This window comes from Apus apus, chromosome 6, assembly GCF_020740795.1.
Source record: "Apus apus isolate bApuApu2 chromosome 6, bApuApu2.pri.cur, whole genome shotgun sequence".
Lineage (NCBI taxonomy): Eukaryota > Metazoa > Chordata > Aves > Apodiformes > Apodidae > Apus > Apus apus.
In genome coordinates, this window is record NC_067287.1 from 6,195,916 (window position 1) to 6,211,418 (window position 15,503).

Sequence of the window (15,503 nt, forward strand, 5' to 3'; positions counted from 1 at the left end):
AGCTCTAAGTTATTGGAAAGGGTCAAAATGGAAAAATATCTGAGTTAATGGAGATCAGAGCAAGACTGCAATATGATCCTCTCCAAAAAGGTTTCCAAAAGGACAGCAGTATATTTTACACTAGACTGATTGACAGCTGGTAAAATACCCTTCTCAAATAAGAGAAGCAAAGGAAAACATATACAGGAAAAAAAAAAAACAAATACAAGCCACACAGACACTTCTGTATAAGTAACAACTTTATTGTAACTTGATGTGCTGAAACGCAAAAATATTTTCAGCAACAAGGTACAAAAAGTATTTCACCATTAACATCAGCTGATAAAAAAAGGCTGGATGGTTTGATACAACTGTTTACATATATCTGAATTCTCTTAATCATCTCCACCCCAAAACAGGTCTAAGTCATTTCACTGGTTTAATTTCTAAAATAGGACTCACTGATCTTTAAGCCTTCAAAATCCAGGTTACAAATGTGGTGAAGTTCCTTGCAAAACACTTGAAATAGTGGATTCCCTTTACAAACATGGTCCATTTACTGTATGCAGAAGCCAAGGTGTGAGACTAAGCCAGTGTCTTACTAACTTGGGAGCTCAACTCTGCACTAAACAGGCTATCAACACCAGATCAAGAGGACAGTTAACATTTCATCTGTCAATTACAAATGCAAATAAACATTAGGCTGAGGAATTTTAACCAAGTGTAAAAGTCAACAAAATTCAACAGTATTTCAGGCAGCAATACCTCACAATTGCAATGCACTGTCTTTTGTGAAACACAGTTTCAAATACTGCACACCATTTTATTCTCCCAAGGGAAAAACCTTTCCATGAGGATTTAAAAGGAACAATTCTCCAGGTAAGCCTTCTACTGACCTTCTGTGCAAAGGTGAATTTTATACTAAATACTCAATGTTTAGAAAAACATCATCACTAGAGAAACTTGTAAAACAAAGTTTGTGTCCATGATTATCACATTTTGACATACACTTCTCCTGTAACAGCACATATTTTCATTTTTTCACAAAAATATACCATTACCCAACTTGTATCTGTAATATTTATTCCACTTTTTCGTGTTGTTTCTACCTCAGGGAAACTGAATTTAGGAAGCAAGAATCAACATGCAACAGGGCCTAAACAGGCAATTTATAACTTTTCTGTCTCAATCATGTATCAAATAGCATTCTCCTTCACCTTTCAAAATACCTTTCAAAAGATCTTGTATCCTGTTAAATCTTCCATTCATGACAACCATTCCCTAAAAAAGGCACAATGTGTTCATATTTCTGCATGCAGTAAATGGACAAGGAAACAAGGATTATTCATTGAAGCATCTTCCACTCGAAGCATCTCCTTAGGAGAGGTTCAAATAGAAAAAAAAAATTATATCTATATATATAATACATAATAGCCTTTTAACAGCAAATTGAGTCCTTATTTTTAGAAAGTCATTCTTGACAAAAAACACCGCACAGTCATACACACACGCACACACAGGACACATGCAGGGTGCTCCCCAGAACAGTATGGAAGTGGTGGTTCACATATATCCAAGGGAGTAGTGTTGGCAAGCCAAAACATGGCACCTTCATACATTATATTCCTAATCTGGATATAAAACTAAGACAAAAATCCCTAAGATTTCAGCCTGAAAAAAACGTCCATTCTATTAGACAGTTTTCTACCTGCTGCACCTAGAACTGACAACTGAGGGTTTGAAGGGCAAGCTCTTGAGATGTGGGGAATGAAAACAAGCTACTGAATCTGAAGAAGGTTGAAATCACAAGCTACTGAATTTGAAGGAGAAGGTTGTAATTACCAGCTATCCCGTTCCAGTGAGAACACTGCATGTAGTTAATTAAAGAATCAAAGAGGTGAATATTTAGTGCACTCCCTTGAGAATACAGCAACTGTTTTACCTTTTCTTAAGAGCTGACAAAATTTGAAAACATACATAATAAATAATATCCATTATCATGTTTGTTGGTTGGGGTGTTTTCCTGTTAGTGTAATGTATGATATACACTGCCTGACTGGAAAAGTGGACACTCTATAATGTAGATAATATTATAGCACAGTGTTTGACATTTTTTTTGGTACAAAGTGTGCTATTAAGCTTCTAAAAAACAGTTTTCATAGAAGTCCTTAAGCTTTCCATTTGATTATTGTATGTTGTTACTTTAGAACAAGCTGAACTGGACAATTGTTACAGCATGAAATATTCAAGTCACTTTGTATGTTAGAGCTGCAAGTTTTACCAGTGATGAACATGAGGATATATAGTCTGAACACATCACAGAGTGCAGCAAAAACACCACTATTTTGGTGGGAACAGTTACCTTCAGGACTTATTGTGAAGAATGCTTAAGAGATCTTATTTTAGATAAATATTTTAAAATTGATAAAAGGATAACTCTCTGTAAATATATCATTTGATGCCTTACGTACTATTCAAGTTTCTGATTTTACACTTTATCCATCTAATCATAAAGATTTAGTTAGAAGGTCAGAAGAAAATGCATGTTTACAGGTTATTTTAGTCTTCAAAATTGGACTGGGCATTTATTCCAATTTACCTTTCCTAATGGTTTACTAGATGCCAGCATATAAATCTACTCTTTCCTCTAAAAGCTTCATCCAGAGCAATTCAGATGAATCTTAATGAAATGAGGATGGAGATAGATTTGAAGATAGTGAACAACCTGAAATTCTTCCTCTCTCCTCCCTGCATAACTTTTTTAATAGGCAAACAAACCCTTACGCAAATATGTCTATAAATTAGGTGAGATCTCCTCCCATTCCCCACTGCTAAACCCAAGTCTTCCCAAAAAAGAAAAATAGCATATTATCACTATTACAGTAAACTCAAGGTAATAACTCAGGAAACATTTAGAGTGTGCACTACTGCAGACTTTTCCTCCCAATTGTAAACAAAGCTATCAAACACTGAGGATGTTGATATTAAAGCTAAGGTTCATATCATAAAGAACTGGCCCGTGACAAGCAGTTTACAAATGTTTCATCCTTTTCACATTATGCAGAACTTCAATACCATCCACAATGCTAGTACAGTAACTGAAATGCAAGACTGAGCAAGTCTCTGCCTGCCAACACCATCTGACATTTCAGGGAAATATTCCTCTTGATGTGTACATAACCTCCTTAGGTGTTAATGGAAGCTGTGCACAGATGTCAAAACGGGAAAAAAATCCCCTCAAAATTTTACCATTCACAAGCCTTTTTCAAATAAGTGAAAATATTCTGTTACTTAAATATGAAAGCTTGCAATAGCCACCTTCGATTGAGTCTCAAAAAGACATGCCTTTCTTTTCTAACAAAACTAAATCCCCTGTGGCCATGGGCATCTTCAATTGTATCTAAAAAGTTAAGCCACAATTACCTGTACCTCATTAATTCATTAAAAGCAAAATATATATGTACCACACAACATACAAAAGTTACACATTAAAAGTGCATATTCGGAATCCATTTGGCCCATTTCTTCAATTTACATTTGGTCATCCTCTGCATCCTTTACTTTCCTATGTAACCATACACGTGGGATGTATTGTTTTCCATACACAGTATTATTCTGTTCTCACATTGAACTCTTCACCTCTCATTCAGTTCTGCATTTCATGTAAACTAATGATGGACCATCAAGAAACACAAGCAAGAGGTTTATTCTGTGTTTCTTCTTACCGTTTCGACAGCTTTGACACACACACAATAAGCATTACAAACTGTAATGAAAATACATTTTTGGGCCAAACCATTGCATATTTGCCCCCACAATGAAAAATAAATTATGTTCAAAGCAGTATATTGCCATAAATAGCCTGTAGGCATTCGCTGAAGGTAAACAGGCTCTCTCTATACTTAGCACTTGTCTAGGGTACATTATGTGCCTCTGGTTCAAGCACTTTTAATGAGAGGCTGGTTAAAACCTTCCAGTTAGCACAGGACCAAACTATAATAATATTTTTTTTTTCTTCTGAAAATAATGGAAGATCCCTTTCAAAAATTAATCTTCAGTTATCAACTTTACTGCATTATGGAGCTAGTGCAATCCTGCAGAGCCTAGTCAAAAAGACAAGGCACATTAAAAAATAATAATTAAAAAAATCAAGATACATTAGACTATATGGACTAGAGAGTCATTGAAGATAATTTAAGGCCTTTCAGTGAATTAGAGTAATCAGTCTAATTTAAAGCTGAGGATTAAACCATAAATTATCCATCTGAAAAGCAAACAATAGGCTTTTTCAGCTTCTGTTCTGTGGACAAGGATAACAAAAACTCTCGTTATGGTTTGTGAAAACACCTCTGGACATGGAGGAGTAGAGTCAATTCAATTTCTCTAAAGTTCATGGAAGATTTCATGACTGTTTTAGCCGTTTGCGTGGAATGCCAAACTGTGGACACTGCGCAGACGCCAGTGCGCGAAAGGCCTCGGCTACTAAGTGAGGGTGGGAGTGGATCATGGACTTCCAGCCTGCTGTTTCCATTATGTCTGTTGCTTGGCTGAAAACAGAAGTAGTAAGAATAGTCACACAATTTTACAAACCAAATGCATCAAAGCACAGTGGAGAAGAGCAGGCAAGGCAGAACGACTGCAGCGGAGGAGTTGAGCATTAAAGGACAACAGGCTTCACAAATGCCAGAAAGGATGCCAGTGGAAAGCAGGAGCAACTTGCAGTCTGGGGATATTGATACCAACACATGTAGGACACAGGGTGCTCACTCTGCTCTACTCAGTATCAGCAAGATCTCAGCTACAGAACTGCATCCAACTCTGGGCACACTGTTAACAGCCTTATGATTGCTCAGGAAAAACAATAAACGTGCTGAGGAAAACTAGGGAAGATGAGGTCTAGCATAGAAAAGCAGGGGAAGACCTGATGATCTCATTACATTGAAGGGCCTGCTCAGTTTGGGGAGAGATAAGGATGACAAGATGAATCAGCTGAAACTAGCAAAAATGATGCAGTTCATACGCCCGAAAAAGCTATCAAGACAGATTAGCTGGCTGCCTACAGAACCCTTCACTGGGAGCTCACAGTCTGAGTACCAGTGGAACATACTTGAGAACATTCACTCTTTCTTCAGTACAAGATCATGGGCTGCATTCAGAATGGCTTTCAATGGTCTCTGTTGATTTTTAACCAATACAGAAGCAACAACAGATTTCAGCAAGTATCACATTGACATCAAAGAGATCAAAACCAATGTATATTTTTACTTTTTTTGTGAAATAATATAAAACAAAGCATAAAATTCACTCTGCACATGAAGAGTATTACACTGGTTGGAATGCATGTCACACTGACACAGGATGAATCTGTAATTTGGAACCAACAGCTTATGCATCAATCCCAACCTTCCACTGCCCTGCATGTTCAAGCCTCTCATGAGCATCTTCATACTGTTTCAGGAACACAGTCAAGCATAAAGTTAGTAGCTGAGCTCTAGACTATATGTTCTCTCAAAAACCTTTTACAGATTTTTAAGGTAAGCCTTTAATCTTCTGTTGCAGGTCAGTAAAGGTAAGTGCCTTGAGAAACAATAACAAAGTTTAAACTCCCTGGTGCCCAGAGTCATTAAATTAAGCCAGATCATCTCACATTATTGCCCTGATTTATTGTAGATGTTTTAGCTGAAGCAAAGATGACCAGGATTTTTCTAGCAATTATCCAATACAGAAGTCTGCTCAGTAAGTTCAAAATCACTTGAGAATGAACACATCAACTAGCTAACATTGTTATGTATTCTGACTTATCTTTACTAGCTTTTCTATGGGCATTTTATTATTTCTCTCCTATCGCTCCTTTCCTTTTCCACATCATGTTCAATCATTAGGCCCACGAATATTTTATTATTTTTTTTTAAAGGAGAAACACTATTTTTAAAAGTAACTGGTAAAACCGAGCTTTTAATTTATCTGGAGATTCTGGCAGTAAGAGGTGCCCTGCTGTCCTTTTACTGCTTCAGCCTGTCCCTTGTTATTCTGAAGCAGGCTGTCTTTTATTTCATGATTCACTTGAGCTGTTCTAAGTCTATGCTGCAATCAGTCCTACAGTCTGAGCCACATCTTCTCAACCTACTTCCAGTGTAGGCATGAGCACCTGCAGAGTCAGCCAGATCAGAGGGACTTGACTGACTAGTTGTGTGGCCTCCACAGTACTAGTGCTGGCATGTGGGAAGGTGCACAAACATCTCCCCGAAGGCAAAAAGAGCAACTGCTCTCCTTTCTTTGGAAATACTGCAGGCTCAGATTGACCTAAGCAAGTCTTGAAACCACACTGGGGTTGCCAGTCCTCCAGGCAACCTGGTTAGTCAAGAGAATGGCTTCCCTTCTTTTGTGGTGGTTGCAGCCACCATCTCACACCACTGATATGTCCCTAGGAGAGGAATGAAAATTAGCTGCTGTTAGATCTCATACTCTCTCCCTATCACTTCAAAGGGAAGTGACAACCATCACTGGGGTAGCACCTGATGAATCCTGCTTTACTTACAGTCAGTGACTGGCCCCAGTAGTGTGGAAATGAAGCAACAGTTCTTAAGATCTGCAGTCTAGTTAGCAGTGTTTGTACAGAACATCACGAGGCAGGGCAACTTACTTGCTATTCCAGTTTTTTCCATCTTTACACCCAAGTTGTCTAAGAACACTGCACCTGCAAGAGAGAACTGTGCTAATATTGAAAAGGTACACAAAGCATAAACACAAATGTATTTAGAGAGTTTCAAGTACTACTTGCCTGTTAATGAAGTCTATTGCTTGTGCTTTTAACTGTTCAGCGCTGTGCAAATCTGCGAGGATAAGAATGTCAGCAACATTTTCTACCGAGAGGTTACTACAGAGTGCTTCCTCACACATCACCTTCAGCCGTTCCAGTGCATACTGATAAAAGAAAAAACTACACTAATCATTCTTCAAACTCATTCTTTCTACCATGATCTCTACAGTTTTTAGATCAAACTGCTTCCAAACAGGTAATTCAAAATTCATTACGCTGCACTGAAGAATCATCAAGTGGCAAGACGTGCATTGGGCTTGGCACCAGCATTGCACCAAATGCTTCGCTGGGAGAAGTTTTATAAAGCAACAAAAATAACTTATTTAGAAGTTTTGCTTTTCCCTCAGTTTGATAAAGAGAGGGAAAGCAAGGAACAGACAAAACCTCTTTATCAAAATAATCATTATACAGGTTTACATCTCAAAGTAAGGGGCATGAAATTGTGCAATGGAAAATTCCATTAAACAGTCCAAAGTAAAAGACATTAGCCTGTTTGAAACTAGCTTATTCCAAGTTTATCCCCACCCCATTCCGAATTCCTTCATTTCTTCCATACCTTTCACAGAGCCTACTAGATAATGGATGTCAAATAATTACATTTCCATATTATATTTTGAATGAATAACCTGCTGCTTTTTTGAAGGATGCCATGGTCTAAGCAGGTTTCATTCAGCTGTACACATTTCTACCGAGTTCTTACCCATCCTGTTTAGTTTCAGTTTTCAAGTCTGAAAAGAACTGTAGAGGTATAAGTGGCATATATTCAAGTTGCCACTTGTGCATTTCTATTAGCAACTGTTCCAGACAATAAAGAAATGCTACCAAAGAAAAGTGAGATTATTGGCCTAACTTCTCCATTTCTAGACCTACTCCTTTTTTATTCCATTTTATTACTATACTGCTCCTCAGGATGCCTCTAGAGTAAATATCAATTACAACAAATCTGTACCTACCAGGTAATACAGCAGTGTAATGCCTTTGGTAACATGCAGAACACTCATTTTTAGGTTATTTCATATTCAGAAGGAATAGTAGAAAGCTTCTAGCAGTTTTTAACTGCTACAAAATGCTACAGGAACCTCCTAGCTCACAATTTTTATTTCCTGCTATTGCAGACAATCACACAAGTGTAATTATAATTCTCTACATTTATCAATTAAGTCCCAAATAAAAGCCAGCATTTCTAAAACAACATTTCACCTTCCCACTTGGGTGTACTGAAACTTGACAAAAGATCAACAGTTTTGGAAGATGAGATGCTGGCAATGAGAGGCAAAAAGAAGGAGAGAGGTAAATCACCAAAGCCAGGACAGTGCCAGATCAAGAGATCTTGAAAAAACAGAACACATTAAGTTGCCAAAAAAAAAAAATACTGTAATGGTTTCTTGAAATTAACTACTGGGATGACTGATCTTACATGAATTAAATTAGGATTCATGATATGTCATCACTAAACGCAGAAATGGCAAAGCCAGTTGAAGGAATTGCCATGCTCCCAGCTGAGAGTGAAAAGGTTTTGTACTACAGGAACTGAAGTGAATATTTTCTGAATTCTAAACTACTTACACCTTCTCAGGAAACAAGTGTGTCCTCTGCAGATAGCTAACTAAAATTCCAACTTGAAAAGGTACTGGGTCAAGTTTTTAAAAATTTAGAAAACTATAAATTATACTGTGAAAGGGAACAATCTCATCATAATGGCTAGGCAGTTTTAAGTCCCCTCAGCTAAAAAAACCACACAGTAGAAAAAGTATTTCCCAGAGCAACAACTTAGAGTAGACAAGATACCAATACAGAAGAGATGAAAGGCTAGAACCATTCAGTTTTCAGGGAAGAGAAATAGATGAAGTAGCAGTAGTAGTTCTGAAGTAGCAGTACTTTAGGGAGCACTGTTAATTCAAACACTTGCATAAACCCTCTTCAAGAATACACAGATGTAGAAGACACTTCATTCAAGCCTAATTTTGCAAGTCATATAAATAATCCCTCATTTATATATAAAAAAATGAATGGTAAACAATTAACATCTGAAACACTTCTGGACAAGAAAGATTTATCATCTTTCCACCACTAAAAAAGCCTATTATTTCCCATCTTTCTCTGTTTCTGATGACATCTGTTTCTCGTATTTAAAAAAAATACCAAAATACAGATCGATCTGAAAAAAAAGACATTTTCTTTGTAGATCATTTCACACGCAAACATCAGGCATGAGAACGTAGAAGTCAATTACTTACTTTGTCTGCAGCTGCCAACAAATTGTCAGCCATTTTTTCAAGGTTTGGTGCTTTTCCTGTGTAAATGAATCTCATCATTTCTTTAAAAACTTCAGGGTCTACATCATTTATTTCTACACGATTCTGGTAAAGAAGAATAATCAATAAAAGCCTCTGAAATTTAGCTACAACTTTAAAGTGAACATACCAAATATCATCTGCATGCACGCCACAAGTTTTCATTTACCATCTATCATACAAAATCCTTACAAATATAATTTAACATTCAAGAATATTAAGAAGAAAGTAATCTAAAACAGTAGCTCTGAAAGTCAGGTAGAAACCAGTTGGAAAAGCTTAGGTAGTTACAACTAATTGCAACTTTTTTTTCTAGAAATGTCTAACTCTGGACTCTATCACAGAGGCTGTACATAAAAATCAAGGCATAGTTTCAGGAATATGTAAAAGTGCTGCTGAGTTTCCAACACAACAATGATGTGCTTGGAACATCAGAAGTCAGAGCAGCAAACAGAATTAAGTGAACTACTTTTGGCTCAATTTAAGTTGAGCCAACACAACCTATGTTTTGTTCTCAGAATCCAAAAAGCAAACAAAGCAGCACATCTGACTGATATCATGTAGCAAAAGGCCCTTCTAAAAAATCTGTGGTGCTGCATGCTTGACTCCATCCTCTAATAGTATCCTCTGTAAGAAATTAACGAAGTAGGAAATTATGTCAAAGCTGAAGAAGCAAGCACCAGACTTTTGAATGGAGTACAAAAATCACAGGCTGTCAGCACATGAGAAGTGCATGTTCTGGTCTCCTATCCACTGAACCACAAAGTTTCCAGGAGCTGGGCTGCACTGCAGATCTGCTGCTAACGTGAAGACAAAGGCCCCTGGCACAGCACATCACTCAAGCTGGAACATGTCTGAGTTTCTTTCACTACAGAAATCCCAATGAAATGCTTCCAATGTTCTAATTCTACCTATGAAAGTTTCCTGAGAAGTGCTGGGGAGAAAAATACCATGTTTGTGAAACTTGATTGTACTAGAGCACCACATTCATCTCAGGTATTTGTTCACAGAAGTGGCATCATTGCAGCCTCCAAGACTAAATGATGATCATCTATTATGATCCCTTAGTGAGCTCATCAGTTCCTTGCCTTTTCATGGATTGTGCCTACAACCAACCCATTTTAGATATCCATCTTCATGAAAGACCCAAACAACTCCTCACTGTGTAAGATAACAAGTGCATGAAAGCAGAAGCAGGTCTCTGTGCTGATTAAGTAACTATCCATAACTATCCATCCAAAACACTCTCACAGGTCAAGAGCCTGCAGAAACTGCAGCCCAAGTGCTTCACTGCCTCAGGGATTTGTTTGACTCATAATTCACCTGTTGTTTGTTTGTTCTGGCTACTATATCAAATGGCTAAATAGAATACAGCAAAACCCTAGTCAAGTAAATTGGCTTATGTGAGGGTATAAACTAAAGTAAAAAGGGGCAGAGGTTACTAGGCCAGTTGCATCAGTAGCTAATGTTAAAAAAACCCAACAAGCCTGATCCAAGGCAGATGCCATGACTTGAAAGAACAAATCCTCTAGAACCTTTCCACAGTTGGCTCCATGTGCCCTTTCTACGCAAAGAAACTCCTGCAGAACTCATCAGGGAAGTGTCCAGGAGAAGTACCTCCTCCACTCATGCACCATCATGCAGTACTCCTCTTTCTCAATTTGCAACACTTGGGAGTTGCCTGCAACTTTTCCCTTTTTCACAATGTAAAATATTTCCATGCAAACTTTTCAGTCAGGCTTACCTTTTTGCTTTCCTCCATTTCATGTTCAAACATTGCATTAAAAACTGGAGATCGTGCTGTAGCAAGAAGATGAATATTACATAAATGTAATCAAATCTAAAACTTGTAGCAATTTTAATTACAAAATGATAGCAATACAAAAGTAGAAAGTACCTGCAAGGATAGATTTATGAGCTTTGAATTCTTGTCCTCCTATATAAAAACTGCAATCTGTAAATCTTGTTGTTTCCCAGAGATTCCCTAAGTCTTCTGCTAGTCGACATTCAGGTACCTTCAAAGTGTTTGTATTAGACTGTCCTGATATATTTACTGAGTCTTGGACCACGCTTACCTAACAGAAAATCACAGCAAGACAACTCCTTCATAACTGCATACCAATAATAATTAAATTACAGTACCTATTGCTTATTTCAGCAATTACAAAGCAAAGCAAAAGACAGTGGTTTCTGGCATTAGGCCAGAAGCATAAACCAATGCTGTACAGTTAATTTTAAGTAAAATAAATACTACTTTACTTAGAAACTCTTAACACAGTGCTTTTAGTCAATCTTAACTAGAAGAAAGAGCATAATACCACATGCCACCTGACAGAGATGGCAAATTAAGTAAGTCAAGGACAGATATGGCTCTTGAGATGCCAGTGGGATTAAAAAATGTTAATGCTACTTCAGAGACAAATTAACAGTTCAAAACTCTCCACATGCCTCAGTAAAATATCTACAATATAAAACTCTGAAAAGACCATCATGATGACAAAGCCAAAGTTTCATAAAAATAACACAGAAATTCTGAATAGTATGATATCCAGTAAGTCCATACTTAACCTACAATTTGATAATGAAACTAAGTGCAAGTAACATGGCTCCTTCATTATTTCATTTTACTGTGTCCAGCTGATAGAAAAATCATGAGTGATTGTCTTCCAAACAAGATTAAAAGCTATTATTTTAGAAATAGAATTTAATAAAGTACAAATGCGATAGGCAAGTAACAACAAAAATGAAACACATGCTCACAAGATGTAATTTTTGTACAGAAAATATATACTGCCATTATTCCCCATTATTAAGTCCTTGACTTAAGAAATAAACAGCACCATGGCATTCTTACTTGATTTTTTCAGTCTTTTTAATCAGTATGTTTGGAAAACAGAAGAGCTTAGCAGGTTTTATTTCTGTTGCCTGAGAGCACACACCTGAAATTAAAACCTTTGTAAAGAAGGAGAGAGTCATACTGCAAGATCTTGATCATTGCATCTCCCAAATACAGAAAATTAGGGCTATTAATATAGAATGCTGATACTGTTGAGATCAGTGCTTTGGTTGATTTCCAGAGGCTCAGCATCTGGAATAAATCTGGCATAAAGCAAAAATAGTACAGCTAAGCTTCACAGAAGTCAGAGCATTGCAAACCAAAATCCAGAGGAGGAGGATGATCCAATTAAGACAGCAGCTTGGGGATTTGAATCATTGCCCAATTCCCTGTTTCATCCCCTATCCCCTTGTGATTCTAAGAAAGTCCCTTATATTCTTCCACCTTTTAAAAGGAAAAAAATATCCCAAAGCCCTGCAAAATCCCACTTTCACAGAAAGACTGCATTCGCAACACTGAAATATCTATAGAGGTACAGCATGCACTGTTTCAGTTTTCATACATGTAAAGTGATTTTAGGAAATTCACATACAAACTGAGTTTTAGATTAGCAAAATTAGCCTTCTGTTGTCAAAGGTGAGGGTTCTGCTGCTCCCGAGGCTTGACTCAAAGTTCATGATCCAAGTTGTCCACACAGCAACCTCTTGTTAGCTATAGATAGAAGGTCACCTCCACATTCCTTAGGTGTACTTAAACTCATCTCTGGTGTTCCAAGCTTCTGCTGTTTTAGAATGGTTTCTAATATATGTTGATAGCTGTACAACACAAACGACCCTTTCAAGGGGGTTATATCTTGACTTTAATTGAAGCAAAATTTTATCTCACACCTGAATGGCCTGACGTATTGTTTACAGGTTGCAACAGCTTTTACAGACCCTAAATACAAATACTTACAGCTGAAGAGCCAGAAGAACACACCTGAATAAGCTAATTTTAAAAACATTTGTATTTCCAATTGTGTTTTTTTTGCTGAAGCCTGAAACAAGCCAGAAGTTATTTTAACATGCTCACTGTGCACATCTAAATGCTGTGCTTCCTTCAGCATTTATAATCAGGGTAGGCCAAACACTTCACAAAAGCAACTCACATTAAAACATCAAGAAGTTTTGTAGGAAAACAGTTCTATTTAAATATCAGCATAAAATTTTAAATAACATTATTTGTCTCTGGAAATTTCAGTATTTGTTCCATTACTTTTTTTAAACAAACTTTATATCTAAAATTAGATAGTGACCCGTTTCCAAAATCAATCACTATTTTTAAGAGCTGTTCATTTACATCAAAGTATTCATTACCAGCACAAGCTAAAATGAAAAAAACACTCAGAAGTATCTTTAAAGAACCATAAACCACTTGTTACATCTGCTTTTATCACCCAAATAATTGTATTCATAACAAATTCATAATGCAGCTAATTTAACTTGTCTAAGTGAAAATAAGATGCACTATATTTGCAATATCTAGTCTCAGGGGCCACATTTCAATTATTCTTCCTACACAGTATAATGACATAATTAAATTGTAATCTTGCCAGGACAATTTTACACATTTTCTGTAAATACACAGATCAAAGCAAACTTATTAGCAGTTAGAGTATCTATCAGCCTCCTAAGCCCCTAATCACTTTATGGCAGCAAAGATAACTGGCCAATGTATATTTAACATACACTGTACTTACACTGCAACTTTCTCTAGTTTCCATTTTTAACACTGAAGAGGTTTTTTCTGAATTTTAATATGACAATTTAGGTTACCAACATAACTGATATTACAAAAGTGACCCATAATATGCTATAAAGTTAATTTTATACCAGAGTTCTCTCAGTATGGTTTCTCAGCATTGATACCTGCACTTGTTCAGAAAACCAAATGTAACAATTACTATAAAATGTTTCATTTGCTTGAAAGATCTGTTCATTTGTAAAGCCATCAACTCTAACATTACGGGAACACAGATTCTGACAATGGTTTGGTTCTCTTTATAATGCAAACCAGCATGCAGACATTTCTTTTTTCTAATGCAGTGAAAAACAATCCTACAATTCCAAATAAAACTTCTTTAAAATAAAACTGACCTCAGTAAAATACTACTTCTACAAACATATCAGCCACTTTTTGCATAAACAATTCTATAGTCAATTCTAACATAATCCTGGCAGATTGCTGAAGGAGACCAATGTTTTACAGGTGGTCAAATCAGTCTTACTCTCTATACTCTCTTCCTCTCCAGGGTACATGCATCAAAAACCAAAACAGACAAGGCAAAGAATTTAGTATCTTACGATATTTATCACCTACAGAATACAACTTTGACAGAATATTAGTGCTTAAATCACCACAAACCTCTATTTATTAGAGCAGAGAACACTTTATTTAAAAGCTTATCACTTTAAAAAAACTATACCCACCTCACAAAATAACGTAAGCTTGTCATCTGGTAGAAGACCATTAGCTTCATCTAGCAAAAAATCTCTTCGGATAAATTTCTTAAAACCCCAATCCTTGCCTTGCACAAATCGATACGCTCTTTGGCTTTCTGATAAAAAACAGTTATGTACAAGTAAAGCAAGTTAAATCCAACATTAAATAACAACACCTAAAAAAATCCAGGTTAATCTAAGGCACCATCCAGCAAGAGAAGATTTTTTCAGTTAATGTTTAAGAATGCCAATGTGTCAAAACAGAAGCTGTTCACAGGGAACTACCATTACAATTAATTTGTCATTGCAAATGCATTCTGACAACACTTCCGCAGTTGTCATAACAATCTGGTTTGACTCCTTCCTGAAATGAAAAATCATGTTTCACAGGCTCAAATTATTTTGAAATTCAGTAAAAGCACTAAAAAAGCAAAACAGAAATAAAAGTTTTCAAGTAACAAACTATTTCTTTGGTCATTAAGAGACATAATTTGTGTTTACCTTTTAGCCATAGCTATGACAGTTCCTTTTTTAATCCATCAGATTTGTTAATTATATATATATAGTTAGCATTCTTCTACAATGCCCAAAATAAAGACATCAGGAAAGTGACTTCTCTACACTACAGTTAATTTGGTAGCTTTTACTGTTATCAGCAAGAACTAGTGTTAACCCTCTGAAATGAAATTATCAGTAGCAATTTTTGTAAATGAAATTACAAGAATAAAGCAGCATAAAAGGGGAAATGTATTTTTTCTTCTTTCTAATGAGGTTAAAAGGTTAGTTTGCTATCTATCTTACACACAGCTTTATCACTTGAAGCAGCAGTCTATGTATGAATTATCAAAGGACATTTACAGTCAGGCATGATTATACTGTATAAATAAAAACAAAGCATCTCCAGAAGCAGATGGTAAATGGCTGGAAAATCCAAGAAATAAGATTTATGTTGGTAATTTTCCAAAATTAAAAGATGTTTATAATTTTTGTACTGCCAAATACAGGATAGCTACTATTGCAGAAACTGAAGACACATCAACTTAAAGAACTTACAGGTTTTAGCACCTCGTGATTTTTGGCATTTAAAGTAATAC

At 36.3% G+C, this 15,503-nt stretch overlaps 1 protein-coding gene across 1 annotated transcript in view; it reads right to left on the bottom strand.

Moving 5' to 3' along the window:
• Positions 1-221: 221 nt before the first annotated feature.
• The window catches only part of SPOPL (speckle type BTB/POZ protein like), a 33,983-nt gene continuing 18,701 nt past the window's right edge, over positions 222-15,503 (bottom strand). Inside the window, exons 5-11 of the mRNA XM_051623389.1 lie at positions 14,398-14,525; positions 10,991-11,168; positions 10,838-10,893; positions 9,037-9,159; positions 6,761-6,903; positions 6,623-6,676; positions 222-4,526 (exon numbers count right to left, since the gene is read on the bottom strand). Coding sequence (XP_051479349.1) covers positions 4,382-4,526; positions 6,623-6,676; positions 6,761-6,903; positions 9,037-9,159; positions 10,838-10,893; positions 10,991-11,168; positions 14,398-14,525 — 827 coding nt within the window. The 3' untranslated portion in view covers positions 222-4,381. The remainder of the gene's footprint in view (positions 4,527-6,622; positions 6,677-6,760; positions 6,904-9,036; positions 9,160-10,837; positions 10,894-10,990; positions 11,169-14,397; positions 14,526-15,503) is intronic.